At 60.2% G+C, this 24,365-nt stretch overlaps 2 protein-coding genes across 5 annotated transcripts in view; one reads left to right on the forward strand and one right to left on the reverse strand.

The window, feature by feature from the left end:
* MYH7B (myosin heavy chain 7B) lies at positions 1 to 22,831 on the forward strand. Of its 3 annotated transcripts, XM_045885653.2 has the most exons (41): positions 1 to 106; positions 1,396 to 1,502; positions 1,694 to 1,837; positions 2,260 to 2,416; positions 2,719 to 2,746; positions 3,768 to 3,864; positions 6,075 to 6,098; positions 6,276 to 6,368; positions 6,478 to 6,541; positions 7,536 to 7,634; positions 8,141 to 8,244; positions 8,388 to 8,526; positions 8,802 to 8,920; positions 9,011 to 9,160; positions 9,301 to 9,471; positions 10,633 to 10,812; positions 10,925 to 11,057; positions 11,144 to 11,220; positions 11,649 to 11,736; positions 11,942 to 12,059; positions 13,569 to 13,692; positions 13,785 to 13,921; positions 14,639 to 14,894; positions 15,834 to 16,076; positions 16,714 to 16,890; positions 17,001 to 17,146; positions 17,478 to 17,568; positions 17,657 to 18,046; positions 18,631 to 18,757; positions 18,852 to 18,970; positions 19,062 to 19,258; positions 19,383 to 19,732; positions 19,884 to 20,008; positions 20,123 to 20,238; positions 20,683 to 21,079; positions 21,176 to 21,301; positions 21,394 to 21,564; positions 21,656 to 21,760; positions 21,844 to 21,939; positions 22,366 to 22,503; positions 22,592 to 22,831. In XM_045885653.2, exons 1-41 carry the CDS (start codon positions 16 to 18, stop codon positions 22,601 to 22,603), a joined length of 5,826 nt encoding a protein of 1,941 aa, XP_045741609.1. In that variant the 5' UTR covers positions 1 to 15; the 3' UTR covers positions 22,604 to 22,831. The 3 variants fall into 3 exon arrangements, with proteins under 3 accessions (XP_045741609.1, XP_045741608.1, XP_064429133.1); XM_045885652.3 differs by lacking the exons at positions 1 to 106; positions 1,396 to 1,502; positions 1,694 to 1,837; positions 3,768 to 3,864 and having other exon boundaries at positions 2,305 to 2,416; XM_064573063.1 differs by lacking the exons at positions 1 to 106; positions 1,396 to 1,502; positions 1,694 to 1,837; positions 2,260 to 2,416; positions 3,768 to 3,864 and adding an exon at positions 2,544 to 2,558.
* TRPC4AP (transient receptor potential cation channel subfamily C member 4 associated protein) overlaps positions 22,803 to 24,365 on the reverse strand; it is a 65,773-nt gene continuing 64,210 nt past the window's right edge. For both annotated transcript variants that reach the window (XM_045885655.3, XM_045885654.3), the window contains exons 18-19: positions 23,860 to 24,066; positions 22,803 to 23,722 (exon numbers count right to left, since the gene is read on the reverse strand). In XM_045885655.3, coding sequence (XP_045741611.1) covers positions 23,585 to 23,722; positions 23,860 to 24,066 — 345 coding nt within the window. In that variant the 3' untranslated portion in view covers positions 22,803 to 23,584. The remainder of the gene's footprint in view (positions 23,723 to 23,859; positions 24,067 to 24,365) is intronic.

The raw sequence follows: 24,365 nt of genomic DNA on the forward strand, positions 1-24,365 counted from the left end.
CTCGGTGCCACTGCCATGATGGATGTGAGTGAACTTGGGGAGTCTGCCCGCTACCTTCGCCAGGGCTACCAGGACCTGATGAAGGTGCACACTGTCCCGTGGGATGGTAAGTGAAGGCAGGAGGGCACAGCCACAGTGTAGCCCTTACGGACTCAGACCAGGAGTGGGGAGGGGTGGTGGTGCTGAGCTCAGGGCTGGCAGCTTTAGCCCTGGCCCTTTCCCTCAGAGTCTGGGTTCCTAAGGCTACATTCTCAGAGACCCTGTGTACATCACTGCATGTTTGTGAGCAAGCCTCGGTTTGCTTCTCTGTAAAATGGACAGTATTCCCTGTCTCCCAGAGCAGCAGTCTGTGGCTGGAGCCTGAGGCCTCTGAGATGAGAGTGATTGGTATGTATGTAAGCTGGTGTCCATAAAACCTGTGCTGTAGTTATTTTTAGTGCTTTCCATAGAGCCAAAGCCAAAGACAGGAATAAAGACTACTATTTATGACTTGGTTTGCTCATAGGACAATAATAACAATAGGCAGTGTGTATCAAGTGCTTATTTTGTGCCAGGCCCAGAGTGGATGACTTTCCATGCATCATCTCAACAACCTGGGGAGGGTGGGGACCAGGGCCAAAGCCAGCTTCATGGGCCTGCAACCTCGGTCGCTGCATAGGGCATCATCCTCAGAAGGGCCTCGTGCTTGATTTAACACTCTGGAATCACCCTCTTGAAATTCGTAATGATTTTTTTTTAGCAAGGGGCCTGCATTTTAACACCGGGGCCTGCAAGCTTTGTAGCTGGTCCAGACCAAGGCACTCGGCTAGTAGTAGCAGGACAGGTGGTCTGCAGTCTGAGTCTGTACCTTTAACCTCCATGAAACATGGGCTCCCTGAAGCTTTGGGGCCAGCTGGCCAGGCAGGAAGGAACACAAGACACAGAATTAGGAGAAGTGGGTTTGAGTCTTCAGCAAAATGGGGGGGGGGGGAGGCAGAACCCCCCTGAGAATTATGTTCCTGATGTTGAGGGCTGCTCCACATGGAACCTCAGGAGATGCCCATAACATTTTGCCTTTGAGGGAACAGACCCAGAGAGAATGAGGGATTTTCCCAAGGTCGCAGGGTAGATATGGCAAAAGCAGGAATCTGAAGCCAAGTATGCAATCCAGGGTGGTGAGGGACTGTTACCTCAGTCAGGGAATCCCTCTGAAGAGATCCCTACGGACTCTACCAGCTCTGCCCTCCCAGGATCCTGGGTCTGGAAGGATCCTCTCTGTGTATTCCTTGCATCCTGACCAAGGGGCTCATGGTGGGGGCATAGCTCTACGGGCATGGCTTGGGAACCCCAGCTGGGCTCCCAACCCCTGGATCTGCCTCAGCCCTTCTCAAAGCCCCAATGTTCTCCCCCAACCAGGGAGGAAGAGGGTCTGGGTACCTGATGAACAGGATGCCTATGTGGAGGCCGAGATCAAGTCGGAGGCCACTGGGGGCAGAGTCAACGTGGAGACCAAAGACCAGAAGGTTTGGCTCCCCTCTTTTGGGATTAGCTTCTCTGTCCCCTGGGGTGCAGCTCCTTGCTAGCTAGCACTAGCACAGTGAATGAAAGGGGGTCTGGGGGGGGGCACTGGGTAAGAGGCTGAGGTCAGTCGGTTCCTGCCCCCCTGCCACCCCACCCCATGTTAAGGCCTCCCACGATATGGTCTCCCGGACAGATGCTGATGGTGCGCGAAGCAGAGCTGCAGCCCATGAACCCGCCCCGCTTCGACTTGCTGGAGGACATGGCCATGATGACGCACCTCAGCGAAGCAGCAGTGCTGCACAACCTGCGCCAGCGTTACGCTCGCTGGATGATCTACGTGAGCCATGGGCCCCGGCGGCGTGCGGTGGGGGTGGGGCCATAGGGGTAGGGGCGGGGCTAGGGGAAGAGCCTCTGCGCTGTGGGGACTGGGCCGCGGGGGGCGGGGTTAGGGGTGGGGCTGGGTGATGTCATGGCCCTGGGAAGGCGGGGCCCTGGGCTGGGCGGGGCGAGGGGAGGTTCGGCTCCTGGAGTGCCGGGCGGAGCAGCGGCTAGAGGCTTGGGGGGCCATGTGGAGGTGGGGCCACAGGCTGCGGGGCGGGCGTACTGCCCGGGCGGGCAGGGACAGCCACAGAGGGTGTGGCGGGGCACTTTAAGTGATTCCTTGGGGCGTATTGCAAGGGTCACGGACGGTTTCGTGAGGGCTGGGGCCAGAGGATGGGAACTTGGCCATCAGTAACCCACCTTATATTCTCTCCTCAGACGTACTCGGGCCTCTTCTGTGTCACCATCAACCCGTACAAATGGCTCCCGGTGTACACGGCCTCCGTGGTGGCTGCTTACAAGGGGAAGCGCCGCTCGGAGGCCCCACCCCACATATATGCAGTGGCGGATAACGCCTACAATGACATGCTGCGCAGTAAGAGCCGTCTAGACTCCTCTCCCTCCACCCACGACCTCTACCCCTGCTCCAGGGAGGCCCCTGTAAAGGACCCCTTTCCCTCCACTTGTCCTGCTTCCCTTTTGATGCTGCTGGACACTCTAGCATAGCGTTCTTTCAGGTGGGAGCTGGCCACAGTCCGGGTGATCCCGCTTGGTCCTTCCCGTTTCTGGCTCTGGGTGGAGGAGGGGCTGCCCCAGTGCCGTGGATATCCAGAGTATTCCACCTGTGACTGGTTACCCACCTTGGTTAACTTCTCTATCTCCTCCCCTTTCCTCCAGACCGAGAAAACCAGTCCATGCTGATCACGTGAGTGTGGGGCTCTGGGGGTGTGGTGGGAAGTGCTGGCCACCTGGTAGGAGGGGAGTGGAAGTAAAATCATTTCCCAGGGTTGATTCCAAAGCGCTTAGGGCAGGGCCTCTACCACCTGGAGCTGGTGTCCTATTAAAGCTAAATTAGAGCATTTTCTCTGTCCCCATTCTGGGCAGATGCATTATGGGTTGGTGGACAGGGAAGGGATACCCAAGCACCAGAGTGATCACCAGCCCTGATACTCCCTCCCCCCAGGGCCTGGAATCTCCCCTTCCCACCTGGATCTTTCGAGAATTATGGGAGATGACTTTCCCTTTCCTCCTTACAATCTCCTTACCCCTGAATCTGATTTTGATTTTTCATTTGCCCCCATGAGAAAGTGGTAGGATTCTTACATGCCAAGTTCATGTCCAGCCAAGCCAATATGGACATTGTGTCTGAGTGTGTGTGTGCATGCAGCCTGGTGGTTAAAAGCAAGGCCTTTAAAACCAGAAGGACCTGGGTTCAAGTTCTCACACATCCACTTCCTGCTGGTACCCTTGGGCCCCTGAGCCTCATCAGTAAAAGCAGAACAATCCTACCTACCTACCATGCAGAGCTATAAGGAGTCGGCCAGTTAATGTATGGGCCTGGCACACAGCAGGGACATTTACGTCATTTCCCTGAGTCCCATTTCCTTACCCATAAAATAGGCGTGATAATGGTGCCTGCTTCACAGGGTTTCTAAGGCTTCAACGAGCCAGGGCAGATAAAGCACCTGGCCCAGCTCAGTAGACAGTGGCATCATCGTGTGTGTTCTCATCTCACCCGGATGCTCTGCCCTGGCTTGCTTTGTACACAACTCAGCACCTCTGAGGGTTGATCTATCTCTGGAGGGCTTTGAGTTGGGGGTCCTGAGTTGGGAGCTGGGTTGGGGGGAAGGAGAGAGTGGCCCTGCTTGAGTTGAGGGTTGGGTTGGGGGTAGAGGGAATTAGAGTGGCCAGATGGGCTTTGGTGACTCGTGTTTGTGTCGTCTAAGCGGAGAGTCGGGGGCCGGTAAGACGGTTAACACCAAGCGGGTCATTCAGTACTTTGCCACCGTGGCTGCCCTAGGAGACTGGCCGGGCAAGAAGGCCGTAAGACTCGCCCGCACGGGCGCCGCTCCCCACTCCCCCCACTGCTTCTCACTGTTTCTCTTTTCTTTTTCTTTCTTTCTTTTTTTTTTATTCCTTTTTAAAAAGTTGATTCCCCAGAGCCTCTAGCCCTGCCTGAGCCTCCCACCCTGGTGGCAGACTCTGGCTTGAGCAAGGCTTGACCAAGAGAGAGGCTGTGACTGCCTCTTCCATACCGTGGGACCCAATTCTGGGCCTGCCTCAGTGGCCCCATCTGTAACACACAGGGGCAGGACCGCAGCTGTTCCTAAACTTTTTATGTAATTTTCCTATTTTGAAAGTTTACCAAATCGGCGGCTTTTAACTACGAAGGGATTGTTTTCTTCGTTTTCATGCACCAAAGACAGTTACCTGCTGTCAATCAAAAAGCAGGCTTATGTGGAGTCTAACCAGAGCCAAGGGCATTCCCAACAGCCAGGGTCAGGGTGCAGTTTCTCACCAAGTGGTTTCTGTATAGATTTTTGAAATTTCTGAAATAATGGGGGACCAATGTTTTATTTTTGTTTTCTGGGTATAACATTCATTCTTAGCCCCCAAGGCCAGCTGTTCAGAGCTCTGTGTGTGTTCCTCCACCCCCAAAATGGGCTGCCTTTTCTTTTCCAGAAGCCCAAGGCCACCTCCCACTCCTGGTCCTGTTAAGCCTTGCTTTATTCTGGGGCATTTTTCTTTCTTCTTTTTCTTTTCTTTTTTTTCCATTTAAAGTTATTTTCTTTTTGCCTTTTCCTTTTTCCCCCATTTGATTTTCTTGCTTTTGTTTTTCCTTTCAGTTTTGTTTTTGTTTTTTTTTGTTATGGTGGTGGTTGTTTTTGTTGTTTTGTTTTTGCTGTTGACTTTTTGGTGCTCTTTGCTCCCTCCTTTTCCCACCCCATTTTTGAACCCCCCACAGTGTCTCTAAGGATGCTGCAGAAAGTTGGGGCTTGGTCCAGTAACGGGAATAGAGGCCAGGGAGAGGCCAGGGAGAGGCCAGGGCTGGCAGGGGTGCAGCTGGGAAAGGCAGGGCAGAAAGCTCTGCACAGTGGGGTGTATGTGGGGGTGTCAGGCAAGGGAGGTGGGAAGAAAGGCTGGCTCACAGGGTCCATGCATGCTGGAACTTAAAAGCCTTATGAGTCCCCTCCCCTTGGCCCCAAATTTGACTACATCTGTCGTAGAGAGCCCTGTTCAAAAGGCCCCCGGATATGAGTGTGGGGGGTGGAGCTCAGAAGGAGGGGCTCTTGCCATTTCCCTCCAGCCTCCGTCCCCCCAGCAGTGTCTCTGGGGGGATCTTTAAGTCTTGGGCTCCCTGGAGGTGAATGAATAACCAAAGTCCCCTGGTGGCCTGGCACCTGGCCTTCCAGAATCCATTCCTTCCTTTCTCTCCCTTTCTTCCCAGGCTGCAGGGAACCAGGGTGGGGAAGGGAAGGAAAGGGACATGGACAGAAGACAAGGATGAGGCTAGGAGAGGAAGGGAGGGAGATCCCTTCAATTCAAGTCCCTCTAGATGAGACATGCGGTGGCTGTGGTGTCATGGGAGCGGGACGCCCGGGCTCAGGTCCTGCCCTGCCCCTCACTTACCGTGTGGCCTGGAGGTCGCTTCCCTGCTCTACGTCTTAGTTTCCTCATTTGCAAATTAGGGCTAATAACATGCACTTGGCAGGGCTATCTGTACAATAGTCCACTGACAGTTGTACGGTGAGGGTGCAGCTCATCACAGTACAAAGGAGAAGTGTGAAGAAGGGCTCTTACAGAGGGAGGTGACAGGTGAGAAGGTTCGAGCAGGAAAAGGGCTCTTCTAGCCTCAGAGCACAGGGAAGCCTTCCTGAGAAGAAGCATTTAAGCTGGGCTCTGAAGGGAAGTAGATTTTAGTCAGGAAGTCCTAGGATTTCTGGGCAGGGGTCACTTCTTGGAGTATAGAAAATTAAGGGCTATGGAAGAGGCCAGGGACAGAGCTGGGGGAGGGGAAGGGCGCAAGTAGGGGACCCTGAGACAGCCCCATGCCTCAGGCACCTGACTAGAGCCAAGCTCATTCCCACTTTCTAGCATTTCTCCTTCTAACAGTGCTGACAGGGTTGGGGAGGGGGTGTGGGGGCTACACATTTGGGTGACTAACGGTCACTGTCCTGCTAACCACTGCCACCCCCGTCCACCAGCCCGGTGAGACCCCATACTTTCTAATGTTGTCTTCCTTCTCTTCCCAGCAATTTCTGGCCATGAAGACTGGGGTAAGTATGGGGCCAGTGTGAGTGGGGCAGGCAATGATAATGAGGCTCCGGGGAGTCCCCTTGCCTTTCCCCTGCCCAGAGTTGTCCAGGATGGGCTGATACCCAGGACCATTGGGCCCCTTGGTCTCCCGGTCAGAGGCACCAGGGCTGACAGACCCCTCACCCTCCTGTCACCAGGGCACCCTCGAGGATCAAATCATCGAGGCTAACCCTGCAATGGAGGCTTTTGGCAATGCCAAGACTCTGCGGAATGACAACTCCTCCCGCTTTGTGAGTGGCCACAGTGGGCGAGGGGGTGGGGGATGGAGGTGGTGGGGGCTTTCAGCAGCCGAGCCAGCAGATGGCTGGGCCCCTGCTGAGCCTGCTCCTCTGCCCACAGGGCAAGTTCATCCGCATTCATTTCGGCCCCTCCGGGAAGCTCGCATCCGCAGATATTGACAGCTGTGAGTCTAGGGGACTCACCCGCTGGGAAAGGGTGGGGATGGGGGGCCGAGGCCTGGGTCTTTCTGCTCAGACTGAGCAGCCATCCTCGAGTCCTTGGGGCTCCCACCTGTTCCAGGCACTTCTCTCCATCTTCTGGCCACTGCCCAGCCCCTGTCACCTCACTCTCCCCTGGAACATTCCACCAGCCTCCACATGGTCTCCCAGCCTCCATTCCTCTGCTTGGTTTTCAGCCAGAGATACTAGTCTGACCACATCATGTTTCTGCTTAAAAACCTTCTCTGGATTTCATTGCCTTAAGATGGAGACCCAGATCTTTATTGGGCCAGTCGAGCTCCTTTGTTACTGGGTTCTTACCCCACCTCAGTGCTTTCTCTGGCCTCCAGTAGGGCAGGCCTCTGGCCCCCCTGCCCTAGCCTCACGTACACACAGAGTCCCTGTCCTTCCTGGAAGCCTGCCCTCCCGCCTCTTGGGCGTCGTTGCCCCTCCCACCTGACCCGGCCCCACTGCTTGGACACCAGGTCCCAGGCCGTGCCTGCGAGGCCCCGCACTGACCATTCCCCACCTTGGGGTGCATGGCCAGACCCCGATGGATGAGCACAGGCATGTGATGACCAGGGAGCGTCGTCATTCACTCCCTGACTGACCCCTTTGCACGCATGTGGAAGCTCAGCTCCCACACGCACTGACACGCCAGCTCTGCTCTGGAGGGAAGGAGCATGGTCTGTGGATGAAGGACTGAAAGCACGGATGGAAGAAGACAAACGTAGACACCCCGCCCCCCCACCCCCGCCAGACACACAGACACACAGTCCTACAGACGCACATTCCCATGCTAACACCATTCCGTACATGCTGGCGCGTGTGTGGACGCAGCGCCTCTCTACTCACCCTTGACCCTCACTGGCACCTCCTCCCTGCTCCCCCCTCAGCCCTGTTGGGGCGACCCAGTCTGGGGGAAACGGGTTGGTAGGCCAGGGCCCCTCCTTCTCCCAGATCTCCTGGAGAAGTCGCGAGTGATCTTCCAGCTGCCCGGTGAGCGTGGCTACCACGTCTACTACCAGATCCTCTCCGGGAAGAAGCCAGAGCTACAGGGTGAGGGTCGGGCGGATAGAGCGGGAGTCACAGCCCACTGGGCTAGGTGGGACCATCCTCCCACTCCTTGGCTGGGACCTCTGGTTATTGTTGAGCCCTCTCCTTCTCATGCTGGAGAACGGGCCCCTGGGTGTCATCGCCCTGGCCAGGTTGTCCCTTCTGCTGTCCTGGGACTGGAGGGGCCTTGTGCAGCGCCAGGGGGAAGCAGTGGTTCTGTTTCCACCCAGCTCCCCTCTCTTGCAAACCCCAAGAGGGCAGAGTGTGGTGCTTCCCGTGTCCTAGCACCCCGCATGGGGCCTGGGCTCATTCCTCCGAGAACCATAAAGCAAGCAAAGTCACGGGCATGGAGGAGGGAGTGAGAAACTCAGCCACAGAGAAGTCCTGGGAGGGCCCTAGGGTGTCCGGCCAGGGTGGCCCCCAGGGCCTCCCATGCTGGGATGGGACGGGGGAGGAGAATAGCTGAGTGAACACAACCAACCCCCCCTACTCCTCCCCGGGCCCCCCAGATATGCTGCTTCTGTCTATGAACCCCTACGACTACCACTTCTGCAGCCAGGGGGTCATCACTGTGGACAACATGGATGATGGGGAAGAGCTGATGGCCACTGATGTACGTCTGTGGTGGGAGAGGGGTGGAGCGGGGAGCCGATGGTGTGGGGCTACGTGAGGCTGGGTGGAGATCAGGGAGCAGTCCCAGGGCCCTTCGCTCAGCTGGCCCCTGGCCTTCTCCGATCCTTCTGTCCCCTGCCACAGCATGCCATGGATATCCTGGGCTTCAGCGTGGATGAGAAGTGTTCCTGCTATAAGATCGTGGGGGCCCTCCTGCACTTTGGCAACATGAAGTTCAAGCAGAAACAGCGGGAGGAGCAGGCTGAAGCCGACGGCACTGAGAGTGAGGGGTCCTGACTCTGGCCTGACCTGGTCATCAACCTTGACCCTGATCCCAGTGTCTTGTCCCATGACTATTAACCCTAACCTTGTCCACAGCCTTTGGCCTCAGTTTTCCCAGATTGTAACCCCTGACTTCTCAACTCCAGACCCTCACCCTCCCTGCCCTGAACTCCACCTCTCCCAGCCTCCCTCTGCTAACCTGAGGCAGAGGCCAGTAGAGTCCCCAAGTGTCCATATTCTTGGCCTCCTCCTTAACCCACCTGTGTGCCCTGCCAGGTGCTGACAAGGCTGCCTACCTGATGGGGGTCAGCAGTGGGGACCTCCTCAAAGGCCTTCTGCACCCCCGAGTGCGTGTGGGCAATGAGTATGTGACCAAGGGCCAGAGTGTGGAGCAGGTGAGTGACTCACAGGCCGGGCCCACTGGGGACAACTGGGGCAGGGCCCCCTCCCTGTTGGGTCCCAGCCCAGCCTCTCCACACGTCCAGGTGGTGTTTGCCGTGGGGGCTCTGGCTAAGGCCACCTATGACCGGTTGTTCCGGTGGCTGGTCTCGCGGATCAACCAGACCCTGGACACTAAGCTGCCCCGGCAGTTCTTCATCGGGGTCCTGGACATCGCGGGGTTTGAGATCTTTGAGGTGAGAGTAGGCCCATGCCCCTGGGCTCCATTCTCCACAGGATGGGGGACCACGGGTGGGTGGGGGTGAAGTCACACGCATCCCAGTTCTCTGCGGGTCTCCCTGTCCCCCTCCGCTGAGCCCGGCGCCTCCCTCTGCAGTTTAACAGCTTTGAGCAGCTGTGCATCAACTTCACCAATGAGAAGCTACAGCAGTTCTTCAACCAGCACATGTTCGTGCTGGAACAGGAGGAGTACAAACGGGAGGGCATCGACTGGGTCTTCATCGACTTTGGCCTGGACCTGCAGCCTTGCATTGACCTCATCGAGAAGGTGGGGCCCGGGCCAAGGTCACTGCAAGGAGAGGGGGGTGTGGGTGTGGTGAGTGAGCAGGAACGAATGTGCCCTGGCTGGTGAGCGAGCGTGTGTAAGCATCCGCGTGTGCACCTTTGCGCTTGTGCGTTGGTTTGAGCTTGTGTGTGTGAACGGGGCTGTGACTGGGTCTCCGTGTGTGTGGGGGTGAAGGGTAGCGTGCGTGGCTGTGAGTAGGTTTGCTGGAGGTGGTGTGGATGTGTGTTGGGGAGTACGTGTGAGCGTGCCGCCAGCCCTGTTGACCACAGCCCCGTGTGCGTGCACGGCTCTGCGGGTCCTGAGGCCCTGCTGCAGGGTAGGGTCCGTCTGCTGCTTTATTTGACTGGTTACGCCTATTTCCCCACTGTACCAAGAGGAAGAAAGAAAAATCAAAGAAAATTTGAAAAATCAGAAGTAAAGGGGGAAAAAAACGTTTCTCCCTAATTCTATACCTTGTACAGCCTGTATCTGGGCACTTGGGTAAGTCTCCCCCAAACCCTTTATGCTGGGCGTGCGTTTTCTTTCATAGACATGCACTCATTTCTTATCTTACTTTTTCTCTGAAAATGTATTTTGAACATTGAATGTTGTTGAAGAAGCCACAAGAGTTCATGCAGCAGGTGATTTGTATGCATTTCTGTGATCTCCTGCCTTGGCACATTCCGGGGAGTCAGTAGTTTTTTGCTGTGAGATCAGCACTGGAAGTATTCATTCCCCACTTTTCAGGTTAGGAAATTGAGGCCCAAGGGCCCCCCTGCTAGTAAGTGAGGAAGCCAAAACTTGAACTGCCTTTTTTTTTTTAATTGTACTGTGTGTGTGTGTGTGTGTGTGTGAGAGAGAGAGAGAGAGAGAGAGAGACCACAGACGTCAGGAGGTGAGTGGGACAGTTTGAGTTTGTGCAGCTGTGAGCCAAGAGGACAGCCTAGAGCTGTGAATTGTGCAGAGGGGCCTGGCAGCCACGCGGCAAGCATCTCTTTTAGAAGACAGGACTCCTGGGCTCCTGTCTGGTTTCTGGCCCTCCCAGCAGGTGGTTGGGGTGTCTGGGAAGGCTTCCAGAAGGAAGGGCTCTAGGATATGGGGATCTGGCCCAGCCAGGATGGGCTGGCCTGATGGCAGCCCTTCAAGCTTGTTCTCTGTCCCCAGCCACTGGGCATCCTGTCCATCCTGGAGGAGGAGTGCATGTTCCCCAAGGCCTCAGATGCCAGCTTCCGGGCCAAGCTCTATGACAATCATGCGGGGAAGTCACCCAATTTCCAGCAGCCACGGCCTGACAAGAAGCGCAAATACCAGGCCCACTTTGAAGTGGTCCACTATGCAGGCGTGGTAGGTGCCTGTTGGAATTCCAACCCTTAACCATCCTCCTTCCTTCTCTCGGCTCTCGGTCCCCCCTGCCTCACACCCCGCCCTTGCTCAGCACCCCTTCGGTCTCTGCCAGGTGCCTTACAGCATCGTGGGCTGGCTGGAGAAAAACAAGGATCCACTGAATGAGACGGTGGTCCCTATCTTCCAAAAGTCGCAGAACAAGCTCTTGGCTGCCCTCTATGAGAACTACGCAGGCCCCTGCTCCAGTGAGTGCAGAGGGACAAGATCGCCATCCTGTAGGGTACTCACAGAGTGGTGTCCCCTAGAGTGACGGGTCCCCTGTCTCTCCTAGCCGAGCCCCCCAAGTCTGGGGTGAAGGAAAAGCGAAAGAAGGCAGCATCTTTCCAGACGGTGTCCCAGCTGCACAAGGTGAGGCCCAGGCTGGACCCCGTGTAGGCCCTCCCCTGCCAGCCTCCACCCCCGTCCCTGGTCCCTGCTCTGTCCCCTGCACCCTGGGCGGGCGGCCGTTAAGACTTGCAGTGATGTTTAACTCCTCTCCACGTGAACATCACAGCAAGTCTGTGCTGCTTCCCGTCCCCACGCTGCCTGGGCAGGGAGCTGTGGGGCCTGTGGGAGGGAAGGGGATGGGGCGGGGGGTGAAGGCTTCGGTGAGAGTGACAGGGACCCAGTCAAGCAGAAGAGGGAGGAGGGTCCCAAGGACCAGAGTGAAAGGACCGATGTGCAGAAGCATGCTTAGATGCCCGGCTCGGCTCACCAGTCCTTAGCGGGCTGATCCACTATGGTTTCCAATTCTGCTTCTTGCCCCTCTTGTGCCTTCTCCCCTCTCCCATCCCCAGGAGAACCTCAACAAGCTGATGACCAACCTGCGGGCCACACAGCCCCACTTCGTCCGTTGCATTGTCCCCAATGAGAACAAGACCCCAGGTAGTCACCCCAGGACTGGGTTGGTGGCGTGGGGCCATTGGAGGGAGGGGACAGGGCAGACTGAGAAGCTGGGTCTTCCTTTTCCTCGGGGCCCACACAGTCTCGAAGAAAGCCCCTCTGTGGGCTGGTGGTCTTTCTCTGGGGCATGAAGGTGTGTCCATTGACTTCGAAGTCAACCTTTCCCTTGAACCCCCACCATGTCCAGGGGTCATGGATGCCTTTTTGGTGTTACACCAGCTGCGCTGCAATGGAGTTCTGGAGGGGATCCGGATCTGTCGCCAAGGGTTCCCCAACAGGCTGCTCTATGCTGACTTCCGGCAGCGGTGGGTGTCTCCCTGCCCGGCCCTGGTTCCCCTGCCCACCCCCACCCTGCTCCTACATGGCCCCCCCTCCCCCAGGTAGAGGCAGCAGCCTAGGGAACGGGAGGGGCACACACTTAGAGCCAAAGGGATCAAGGATCCGAGGACTGAGATTCCAGTCACCAAGGGGAACACTGGGCCTGGGGAGGGGACTGGGCAGGCATCTCAGCAGGGGTGGAGCAGGCTGGGGGAGTAGCCAGCAGGCTTGCTGCAAGTACTTGAGGTGCAGCCAATAGGCCGAGTTGGTGGATCGGATAGGGAATAAGAACAAGACAAGGATGATCCCAGGTTTGGGGCTTGAGCCACTGGGGTAGGTGGTAGGTTTACTGAGATACCAAGACAGGGTTTTTTGATAATTTGGGGGGTGGAGGGATACTGGATTGAGTTCCACTTTAAACAAGTCAAGTTTGAAATGTCTTCAGCAGACGTCCAAGAAGAGGCTCGAAGGGGGGCAGGCGGAGCTGGATGTGGACTTGGGAGTTGAGTGAGGGTCCCCGTAGACTAGACTATATGTAATGCTTGTCAGTGCTATTAGCTCTCTCTGCCTTTGTAAGTTTGATTTTGTCAGGCTCCAGGGGTCCATAGTTCCCTCCCCGTCCTGAAGTCCCCGTGGTCACCCACCCTGACGTACCCACGCGTGTTGACATGGAGACTGTGGGCATGCTCACACACATGCTCTCTCGTGCGCGCACTCTCTCAACCTCTCTCCCCCCACCCCTCCACCCTTGTTTTGTGAGTTTGTTTTTTCATGTAAGAGAAGGAGATTGCTCCTTGTCGACAGACATAAGTCTGCACCATCACCGTTTTTTTCTTTAAGACTTTTTTTTTAGAGCAGTTCTAGGTTCACAGCAAAATGGAGGGGAAGGTACTGAGATTTCCCATATACCTGTGCCCCCCCGAAGCACAGCCTCCCCCACGAGCAACATCCCCCACCAGAGTGGGACGTCTGTTACAGCTGATGACACACCATAATCGCCCAGGGTTTGCTCGTGGCCATGGACATCGTGTGGGTTTGGACAGGTGTATAATGACATCTAGCATCACTCATTTTGTTACGGCTGTAAAATATCGCATAGTCTAGTGAGCTGTGCTGTGTTCCTCAGTCCCCTCGGGAGGGAGCTTTCGTATTTCTCTGGCCTTCACACTGTGGCCACAGCCACCCGGACCCACAGCAGTGGACGTGCTGGGAACCCTTGCTCTTGTTTAGAATTCTCTCTCTTAAAAAATTACAAGTTAAAAAATTATGAAAGTGCTGCAAGCCTGTTGTAAATACAATTTCTTAACGAATGTAATGAAAAACTGCATCTAAATGCAGCCCAAGCTTTTTAAGCAGAACGTTCTCACCCCCACCGTGCCGCCATGCTGGTTCGGCTGGTTCTGGAGCCTCTGTGCTAACCTCTGTGAGGCCTGGGAATAATCGTCCCTTGCTCTCCTGTCCGGCCTCCTCCTCACCAGCCCTTCCCTGCTCCCCAGGTTCCGCATCCTGAACCCCAGTGCCATCCCAGACGATACCTTCATGGACAGCAGGAAGGCCACAGAGAAGCTTCTGGGCTCACTGGACATTGAGCACTCCCAGTACCAGTTCGGCCACACCAAGGTCGGGGCACACGGGATGGAGGGTGGTCACACTGGACAGACGACACGCAGGCACTTGGGGGTTCCACCTGGTATCTCCCCCACCCCCCCCAGGTGTTCTTCAAGGCTGGGCTTCTAGGCATCCTGGAGGAGCTTCGTGACCAGCGTCTGGCCAAGGTTCTGACGCTGCTGCAGGCACGGAGCCGGGGCCGCCTCATGCGCCTGGAGTACCAGCGCCTGCTGGGCAGCAGGTGTGTGGGCACTGGGAGCCGGGCCGGGGCTGGCGGGACCCCCAGGCTCGCCGCAGTGCGTCACGGTAGCTACCCCGTGGGTCAGCTTATCCCCTGCGGCTGGCCGGTGGCTCTGAAGGGGCAGGGTTCTGTTTCGTGCCCCTCAACGGCCAGTTTCCATTCACTCACCTCAAAAATTGGGGTAAGAGCACCTTTCCCTCCACTGCAGGCCACCCAGGGTGTGGCCCAGACCGGTAATAACGACAGACAACCGGTGTTTTCCAAGACTCTTGAAGTGCCAGGCCCCAGGCTAGAGGCTTTATTTGCTTTATCTTGGTTAACGGCACGACAGTCCCCCGAGGTGGGCCCTGTGATTACCTCCAGCAGCCGAAGGGCCGTGTGAGTCAGAGACCCAGTCCCACCTGGGGGGGTGGGGGGGGAAGCCCGCGCGGTCTGACCCCAGAGCCCAGAGCGTAGCAGGATCCATTCCTGGTATCTTTGGGACACTTGCAAGGGCCACCAGGACATGAGGGAGGCAGACCCGTTGGACCGTGGGCCCCTCTCGCCCCACCTGGCCTATAAAGCAGAGGCGTTGGACCCACCCGACAGGGCCGCGGGGGAGATGGAGAGGTCACGCTGAGAGCGTGCGGTGCGGAGCAGGGGCCCCGGGAGCGTCGGGGCCGTCATGATGAGGGGCTGCACCGAGCCTCCCGGCCCCCTGTGGCCCCCCCTCCCCAGGGACGCCCTGTTCACCATCCAGTGGAATATCCGTGCCTTCAATGCTGTCAAGAACTGGTCCTGGATGAAGCTCTTCTTCAAGATGAAGCCGCTGCTGCGCTCGGCGCAGGCGGAGGAGGAACTGGCGGCCCTGCGGGCCGAGCTGCGGGGGCTGCGTGGGGCGCTGGCTGCTGCCGAGGCCAAGCGCCAGGAGCTGGAGGAGACGCACGTCAGTGTCACCCAGGAGAAGAACGACCTGGCCCTGCAACTGCAGGCGGTGAGTGGGGGAGGGGAAGGGAGGGGCTTCCCTTGGTGACCCGTGCCCCCTGGCACCCCAGAACCCCCCCCCCGCCCCCACCAGGCCAGGGTGGACCTGGTGTGCTCTGCGTGCTCAGGATCTGGAACTTTCTTCCCAGTCCCAGACGTGCCATGAGAGAAGGGCTGTGGGCTCAGGTCCACACTTGGCCTCCGCACCCTCAGAGCCCATCTGTCCACGTGTCCTGATGCTCCCACCTCCTGCTAGCTTGGCTTCCTGCTAAAGCTGCAGTGGAGCACCATCTCTCCAGCCCTCCCTCCCTTGGCCTCCCTGAGACAGACCCATGCTCCCTTCCCCTGGGGACCCAGGGGGCAAGTAACAGTAATAGCCAGAGGGCAGGGATCAAAGGTCTGGAATCTCCCCAAGTCCACAGAGCCATTCCTTCCTTCCCAAACACTGAGTATCACCTGTGCACCAGGCCCTGCTGTAACTCTGGAGACACGTTGGTGGGAAGACAGGGTGTCACCAAACTCACCTGCTAGCGCAGGAGACCGTTAGGCAGCCAGGTGGTGAGGAAACAGTGAGGTGGGAGAGAGTCCCCAAGCCGATCCGGGGCACTGCTGCCCATCCCCCCAGAAGGCCTCAGCCTGGAACTTCTTCCTCGAGTCCGTGTTCGGGTCTCACTCTGGGTTGCCCCCAGCCTCTCTGATGTTCCCCTCTGGATGTTTCTGCTTCAGCCCCTGCCCCTCCCTCTCCCTGAGCCCTCATTCTATCACACCTGAGCCCCTTCAGGGTCCAGAGCAGTAGGTCATAAGCATTCCCGGTCCCCAGAGCCCAGCTGAGCATGGATGTCGGAACTTTGCATGGACACGTGAACTTTCTTCCCCAGGGCCTGGCCTGGTGTCCCTTGGCTGGCTCAGCTAGCCCTAGCTCTGCCCCATTCCCCACGTCCCTCTCCAGGAGCAAGAAAACTTGGCGGATGCCGAGGAGCGCTGCCACTTGCTGATCAAGTCCAAGGTGCAGCTCGAGGCGAAGGTGAAGGAGCTGAGCGAGCGGCTGGAGGACGAGGAGGAGGTGAACGCTGACCTGGCCGCCCGCCGGCGCAAGCTGGAGGATGAGTGCACAGAGCTCAAGAAGGACATTGACGACCTGGAGCTGACACTGGCCAAGGCCGAGAAGGAGAAGCAAGCCACAGAGAACAAGGTGTGGGCCGGGCCGGCTGTGGGGTCAGGCAGCCGCTGCTATCCCTCCAGGCTCTAGGACACCCCTACTGGGTGGCCACGGGTGGGCCACTTCCTCTCTGTGGGCTTCAGTTTGCTCATCTGTCAAATGGGGTTAATAGCAGCACTTACCTCATTCGGTGCTTGAGGATTCGGGGTGTGAGTAGCTTCCGCCAGCACTCAGCACGGGGCCCAGCACACGGTGGTGCTCAGAAATGCTGCCATCTGTCATCCGTCCTGGACCAGAGGCCTCCTGAGGGCAGGAAGCCCATTTCCCAGCTCTGCGTCCCCCAGTGCCTCGGCATGCCTTCTGCCATCGGGCCCCTGCCATGGCCCCATGCGGTTCATGGGAGCGGGAGCACGGATGCCGGACGGTGTTATACTGGGGGTGGGGGTCCGGGGGTCAGCTGCCTGCTCAGGTGCTCACCGGGGGAGCCAGGACTGTCTGGAACCCCTGTTACAGCGAAGGAAACTAGCATCTACTGATAATTGAGGCTCAGAGTGAAGGGACTTGCCCGAGGCCCCCTAGTTGGAAGGGGTGGTGGCTGTGACCTGGTGGGTGGCTTCTCGGACCAGAGTGTGGGAGGGGCGTCCTCGTGGTGACCCGGGCACCGGCACAGGTGAAGAACCTGACCGAGGAGATGGCAGCCCTGGACGAGTCGGTGGCCCGACTGACCAAGGAGAAGAAGGCGTTGCAGGAGGCCCACCAGCAGGCCCTGGGTGACCTGCAGGCCGAGGAGGACCGTGTGAGCGCTCTGGCCAAGGCCAAGCTCCGGCTGGAGCAGCAAGTGGAAGACGTGAGTCCTGGCCCCAGCGGAGGCCTGGGGGGTGGGGGGTGGGGGGCTGGGGCTGGGACGGCGGCCTGCCGGGCCTGGCGCTGGGCCTGGCCACCCCTCCTGCTCCACAGCTGGAGTGCTCCCTGGAGCAAGAGAAGAAGCTGCGCATGGACACGGAGCGGGCGAAGCGCAAGCTCGAGGGTGACCTCAAGCTGACGCAGGAGTCGGTGACAGACGCTGCCCAGGACAAGCAGCAGCTGGAGGAGAAGCTCAAGAAGTAGGCATGGGGTGGGCAGCCGACCTGCGCCCCTGGCCAGCAGGTGGCCTCCTGAGCCTGCACCCCATTTCTCCCTCTGGACTCTGGGATCAGTTCTGCATCCCTGCAGAAGTTGAACGTGGAGGATGGAGACGGGGGTCGCTAGGGTGCAGGCATAGTGTCCTGCCAGGCTCGGGGCTGGGGGATTGGGAGGGACCATGGGGGTGGGGCAGGTCCCTTAGGGCTGGGTGCCTCAGGCGGGGGGAGCAGGGAGACCGGAGGGCGGGGAGGACTCCAGTCTGGTTGATGGCAGTCCGGCCCTGCCCTGGCTCATGCCCCTCACGACCTGCAGGAAAGACTCGGAGTTGAGTCACCTGAACCTGCGGGTGGAGGACGAGCAGCTCCTCGGGGCACAGCTACAGAAGAAGATCAAGGAATTGCAGGTGTGTGGGGCACCGGGGTGGGGGGTTGGTGGGAAGGGCCAGGGCCAGCGGTGCACGGAGGTGACCGCCGTCGGCTGCCTGTCCCCAGGCTCGGGCCGAGGAGCTGGAGGAGGAGCTGGAGGCGGAGCGGGCGGCCCGGGCCCGCGTGGAGAAGCAGCGGGCGGAGGCGGCCCGGGAGCTGGAGGAGCTGAGCGAGCGGCTGGAGGAGGCCGGCGGGGCGTCGGCGGGGCAGCGCGAGGGGTGCCGCAAGCGCGAGGCCGAGCTGGGCCGGCTGCGGCGGGAGCTGGAGGAGGCGGCGCTGCGGCACGAGGCCACCGTGGCCGCCCTGCGCCGCAAGCAGGCCGAGAGCGCGGCCGAGCTGGGCGAGCAGGTGGACAGTCTGCAGCGGGTGCGGCAGAAGTTGGAGAAGGAGAAGAGCGAGCTGCGCATGGAGGTGGATGATCTGGGCGCCAATGTGGAGACCCTGGCCCGCGGCAAGGTGTCTGCCCCCTTCCTGACCCCTCCTGACTGAGCTCGGGTCCCATAACCATCTCGAGTCTGAACTGATCCTGAGTCCAGCGCTGACCCCACCCGCCGACCCCTGACCACCCCCGCACCAGGCCTGACCCTGTACCTGTCCACCTGTCATCCAGCCCCAACCCCACACCAGTCCTGACCTCAAACCTTGACTCCTACTAAACTCTGTGCCCTGACTCCAGGTCATTTCTGACCCAGCATCTAATTTTAACATCTCAGTCCTTGACCTCTGTCCTGACTGTTCCTGTCCCCAGCCCCAGCACCCAACCTTGACCCTTGACCTTTGTACCACCAGTCCTGAGAGCGGACTTCACACTCTAGTACCCTAACCTCACCCGGCCCTCTCACTTCTGACTCCCATCTTTTAAGACCATGGTCTGCAGTAGAATCTCTGACCCTGAACTTGGGGCTCTGCTTTCCCTTTGCTTCCTGAGCCCACGTCTAGCCTTCTAGTTCCCAACCCCGGGGTCCTAGCCTCTGGTCGGCAGCCCCAGACACTGCCCTGTGATTGACAAACTTGTTCTGACTCCTGACCCTGGATCCCAGGCCAGTGCAGAGAAGCTGTGCCGGACCTATGAGGATCAGCTGAGCGAGGCCAAGATCAAGGTGGAAGAGCTGCAGCGGCAGCTCGCGGATGCGAGCACTCAGCGTGGACGGCTGCAAACCGAGAGTGGTGAGGCCAGGGGCCCGGGTGGGCCACCTGTGGGGGCCTTGGTGCCGCCGCTCGAGGGCCCGCCTGACCTGCTGGCTCACCCCTTGGCCTGCAGGGGAGCTGAGCCGCCTGCTCGAGGAGAAGGAGTCTCTGATTAGCCAGCTGAGCCGGGGCAAGGCCTTGGCCACCCAGAGCCTGGAGGAACTGCGGAGGCAGCTGGAAGAGGAGAGCAAGGTGGGCTGGCCTCCGGCCGCCCCAGAGCGGGCAGGGTGGGCACTGGGGCCGCCAGCCCGGCCCCATGCTGAGGTCACTGAGGTCCCTGCAGGCCAAGAGTGCGCTGGCCCATGCCATACAGGCTTTGCGGCACGACTGTGACCTCTTGCGGGAGCAGCACGAGGAAGAGGCGGAGGCCCAGGCGGAGCTGCAGCGGCTGCTGTCCAAGGCCAATGCCGAGGTCGCGCAGTGGAGGAGCAAGTACGAGGCGGATGCCATCCAGAGGACCGAGGAGCTGGAGGAGGCCAAGTGAGTGCTTTAGGCGCCAGGGCCGTCACCGTGTAGGGGTGGTGGCCGAGCCTCTGAGCCCTCGGGGCGAGGGGGGACGGGGGACTGTTGTGCCAGCCTCCCTCCCTCTGCTCCCGTGGCCTAGAAAGAAGCTGGCCCTGCGGCTGCAGGAAGCAGAGGAGGGAGTAGAGGCTGCCCACGCCAAGTGCTCCTCACTGGAGAAGGCCAAGCTGCGACTGCAGACGGAGTCAGAGGACGTGACCCTAGAGCTGGAACGGGCCACCTCTGCGGCTGCCGCGCTGGACAAGAAGCAGCGGCACTTGGAGCGGGCGCTGGAGGAGCGGCGGCGGCAGGAGGAGGAGACACAGCGGGAGCTGGAGGCCGCCCAGAGGGAGGCCCGCAGCCTGGGCACTGAGCTTTTCCGGCTGCGGCACAGCCACGAGGAGGCGCTCGAGGCCCTGGAGACGCTCAAGCGGGAGAACAAGAACCTGCAGGGTCAGAGAACTGCGCTGGGATTGTCGGGAGCCCCTTGGGAGTCACGGACGGTGCCCTGGTGGGGTCCCCCTGGAATTAGGAGTGAACGAAATGACTCGCGTTGGAGCAGAAGGCATGGGGGTGGCCCCTCAGTGCCCTGTTGCCTCTGCAGAGGAGATCAGTGACCTCACAGACCAGGTCAGCCTCAGCGGGAAGAGCATCCAGGAACTGGAGAAAGCCAAAAAGGCTCTGGAAGGGGAGAAGAGCGAGCTCCAGGCTGCGCTGGAGGAGGCCGAGGTCAGGGGCTGGCCGCGGGGCCAGGGTGGGCACCGCCCTGCTCCCCTGGCCTCTTGCGCTCATGTATTGCACGCTCGCGGCCCCTGTGCCCATGCTGCCTGCTCTGCGCTCCAGGGAGCCCTGGAGCTGGAGGAGACCAAGAGTCTGAGGATCCAGCTGGAGCTGTCCCAGGTCAAGGCTGAGGTGGACCGGAAACTGGCCGAGAAAGATGAGGAGTGCACTAACCTGAGGTACGGCGGGGGGTGGGGTGGGGCTGGGGGTGGGGAGGGCGGCTAGAGTCCTCCCCGCCCAGCGTGCCCCAGATCCACTCTTCCGCCGGAGGCTGACACCCCTCCCATGCGCCGGGCCCCTCTGTGCACACGCTTGGTTTGGCCTCCCCTAGAAGAACCCTGTCGGGGTCAGGCCGTTGTTCCCCGGTCTAGAGGCGAACTTCGGGGGCTAAAGGACTTGCTCAGGGCTACACAGCGCAGGCAGAGCCGGGGTTCAGCCCCCATCTGTCTGGAGCCTCACTTTTGTCCGTGAACACGCTCTGAGAGGCAACAGGCAATCACAGGGGGCTTGAAACCAGCGTGGGGGACGACTCATTTATTCGCACCAAGGGTTCACGTCTGTGGCCATCCTGGGGGGGCCTTCTCCGAGGCCGCGACCCCTCCTCTCCTCCCGGCTTCCTGCAGGCGCAACCACCAGCGGGCCGTGGAGTCCCTGCAGGCCTCCCTGGACGCAGAGACCCGGGCCCGCAACGAGGCACTGCGGCTCAAGAAGAAGATGGAGGGCGACCTCAACGACCTGGAGCTGCAGCTGGGCCACGCCGCCCGCCAGGCCGTGGAGGCCCAGGCAGCCACGCGGCTGCTGCAGGCCCAGCTCAAGGAGGAGCAGGCGGGGCGGGACGAGGAGCGGCGGCTGGCGACCGAGCTCCGAGAGCAGGCGCAGGCCCTGGAGCGGCGGGCCGCGCTGCTGGCGGCGGAGCTGGAGGAGCTGCGGGCCGCGCTGGAGCAGGGCGAGCGCAGCCGGCGGCTGGCGGAGCAGGAGCTGCTGGAGGCCACCGAGCGCCTTAACCTCCTGCACTCGCAGGTGGGGGCAGGAGGGGCCCGGGGAGGTTCAGGGCGCTGGCCAGCAGGCCCCCACTCTGAGGCTCTGCTCCCCCTTCCCGTCCACCCCCCCCTCCAGAACACAGGCCTCCTGAACCAGAAAAAGAAGCTAGAGGTGGATCTGACCCAGCTGAGCGGGGAGGTGGAGGAGGCTGCCCAGGAGAGGCGGGAAGCTGAGGAGAAGGCCAAAAAGGCCATCACCGACGTGAGGCTGGGCCTCGGCCGTGCGGGGGGGCCCAGAGCTGAGTTCCAAGGGACTTTCACCTCCTGACCATGCCCGCCCCACTCCACCAACAGGCGGCCATGATGGCCGAGGAGCTGAAAAAGGAGCAGGACACGAGCGCACACCTGGAAAGGATGAAGAAGACGCTGGAGCAGACGGTGCGGGAGCTCCAGGCCCGGCTTGAGGAGGCCGAACAAGCTGCCCTCCGTGGCGGGAAGAAGCAGGTGCAGAAGCTGGAGGCCAAGGTGCGTGTGGCCCTTCCAGTCCTTTCCCTGGCAGGGTGGGCCAGCCCGAGGGCGGGCTCCGGGCAGCAGGCCCATCCCTGGCTGCTCGCAGGTGCGGGAGCTGGAGGCCGAGCTGGATGCAGAGCAGAAGAAGCATGCCGAGGCCCTCAAAGGGGTGCGGAAACACGAGCGCCGGGTCAAGGAGCTCGCGTACCAGGTGGGTAACCAGGTCCCGCCTCTAGGGGTGACCTTGGAGCTGGCCCGGTCTGGGCAAGACCTGAGTCGCTTTTGCCTGCCCAGGCCGAGGAGGACAGGAAGAACCTGGCTCGCATGCAGGACCTGGTGGAAAAGCTGCAGAGCAAGGTCAAGAGCTACAAACGCCAGTTTGAGGAGGCGGTGAGCGCACGGAGTCTGGGCAGCCGGGCCTGGAAGCTGGTAACCGCATCAGGGCTGGTTGCAGTGCTCCCCGGCCAGGGGCCAGCAGCGGCCGGCCTCACTCCTCCCTCGGCCGTGGGCTCCCCAGTGTTGTTGGCTGTGTGTGCCTGCAGTGACCCCACTGTCCCTGCTCAGCTTAGAGACCTGGCTCGGTCTCCGAGGGGACCCCACGTGCTTTCCCCTTCTGCTTACCTCTGGAAGGAGTGCTCCCCGCGCACCCCTTCCTGCCGCGGGTACTGGCGATGCAGGAGGAGGGGAGTAGCGAGTGGTGGGTGGGGGGAGCAGCTGAGGGCCAGGAGAAGCCGGTCCCCTCTGGGGATGGGGTGGGACCAGACTGACCCCCTCTCTCAGCTACCAAAGGGTGACCAGGCCTGCCTGCACCCCCAGGAACAGCAGGCCAGTACTAACCTGGCCAAGTACCGCAAGGCCCAGCACGAGCTGGATGATGCAGAGGAGCGGGCAGACATGGCAGAAACCCAGGCTAACAAGCTGCGGGCACGGAGCCGGGATGCCCTAGGGCCCAAGGTGAGGGGCTGCACAGGGCACCCCCTTGCCCTCTGCCCCGGGGGAGGGGGGTGTGGTGGCGCTCACTCAGCCACTCCTGTCCCCGTAGCACAAGGAGTGACGCCGGAGTTCCTGGGCTCTGAAGACGCTGCCTGCCTTGTGCCCTCTCCTGCCGCCTCTTCATCCCAGTCCACCCCAAGCCCTGCTGGACCCTGAGTAAATGTCGCATCTGCAGCTCTAGCTGGCTGCCTCCTCCTTCTTTGAGGTTCAGAAGAAAGGAACACATGGTCCCTCGACAAAAGTCAGGTCCACATCAGTCATTTAAAATAAAGTTCTTTAATAGTCTCCATTTAATCGGTTTATTTGTTGTTAATAAATTGGCAACACAAGGAGGGGCCGAGGGTGTGCTCCTAGCCAGGCTCCCGTGCGTGTGGGCTCAGGCAGGAGACACTGCCCCGGGGCAGGGCACAGCCACCCTGTGCCCCAAGGGATGGAAGAAAAAGGCCCCCACTTCTAGGGGAACCCCCTGGGATGAACACAGCGGCCAGTGAGCAAACAGAACCAGAGGAGCTAAAGGGAAACGGGAGGGAGGGACAGATGGGCAGGTGTGGAGGGAAGGCAGCGTCCTCTGGTAGCTCCCACCCCTGCCCGGGGGGGCTCAGAAGCCTTTGCCTGGGTCCAAAGGCCGGAGCAAGCTTGGCTCACAGATTGGAGGGTGCCCGTACCTCCCTCCCCACCCCAGGACTTACAGCCAAGAGACGGCTCAAGAGCTCACAGAGAGCTATTTTTAAAAGTTCCTTTACCTCTGGGTGGGCCAGGGCCCCAGGGTTCTGAAGGGTGGGCATAGTGTCCCTGTCCTTATCATGGGGATCTTGAGGGACCCGAGGTTCCCCCAATGACCTGGGGCCCTCAGACCCAAGGGCCAAGGGCTTCTAGATGCTCCCTCCCACCAAGCCTGTACCTGAAGACCTGGGGCAGGCAGAGTAGTGGGGAGGCAGGAGGCGGGGAGGGGGGCCGCGGACAGGGCACGGCGTGTGGCACACGTACCCACGCTCACCCACACTGGCCCTGGCCCAGCAGCCTCCCGAGGCCTGGCCCAAGGTCACTCCTCGGTGAAGTCCCTGTCTATGTCCATGTAGGGCTCCTCAATGTAGCTGACAAGGGCAGAGGGCGACTGGCGGTCTGGGTTCAACAGGATGGACACGGTCTCCTTCCAGTATGAGAAGCTGATGCAGGAACTCTGGGCAAAGAGAGAGGGGCTGGGGGGGCGCCTGGAGGACCCCAGTCGAACCCGGCACCCCGTGGGGAGGGCCTTGGTAAGGGGACAAAGAGCTGCCCGCCGCACGGCCCACCCACCGGGGCTGGGGGGGCGCTCACGTTCTCCAGGCAGGTGCTGTCCTTGTCCTTGTGCAGGTAATGCTGCTGCCAGAAGCGCAGCAGGTTGTGGAAGTTGTTGAGCAGGAAGCCGGGGTACTTCTTGCTGTGCTCCATCCGCTGCAGCAGCCGCAGGTACAGCGGCAGCCGCTCTTTCCGCCGGGCCAGCATCAGGATCACTAGGCTGGTGTTGAGGCAGCTGACGTTCTCCTGCGGGGCGCCAGGCCACGCAGGTCAGGGGCGGGCAGGGAGCCCTAGGGGCTGCCACGGGGCAGGGAGGAGGGTGTCCCACGCCCAGACCCTGCGGGGCCCCCGGGCCACGCACCCAGCGGCCTCTGCACGGACCTGAGAGGGCCGGGGAAGGAAGGCCGCCAGAGCCGCCAGCGGACCGCGCTGAGCACCTTCCTGTCCCTCCTCCACCCACCACCCATCCCCACCCTGGTGGGACCCCAGCTGGTCCAGTCAGAATCCGCTCCTCCTCCAGGGCCAGCTCGGGCATCGCTTCTTCC

Source organism: Mirounga angustirostris, unplaced genomic scaffold, assembly GCF_029215605.1.
Source record: "Mirounga angustirostris isolate CCGP_5_RB_7025 unplaced genomic scaffold, mMirAng1.0.hap1 SCAF_10, whole genome shotgun sequence".
In the NCBI taxonomy this organism is placed as follows: Eukaryota; Metazoa; Chordata; class Mammalia; order Carnivora; family Phocidae; genus Mirounga; species Mirounga angustirostris.

What these genes read in the sequence shown, in the direction of transcription:
- MYH7B (XM_045885653.2), top strand. Translation starts at nt 16, where the DNA reads ATGATGGATGTGAGTGAACTTGGGGAGTCTGCCCGCTACCTTCGCCAG. An exon ending in ACGGCTGCAAACCGAGAGTG is followed by an intron (nt 18,758 to 18,851) that starts GTGAGGCCAGGG and finishes CTTGGCCTGCAG; the next exon opens with GGGAGCTGAGCCGCCTGCTC. An exon ending in GGAGAACAAGAACCTGCAGG is followed by an intron (nt 19,733 to 19,883) that starts GTCAGAGAACTG and finishes TTGCCTCTGCAG; the next exon opens with AGGAGATCAGTGACCTCACA.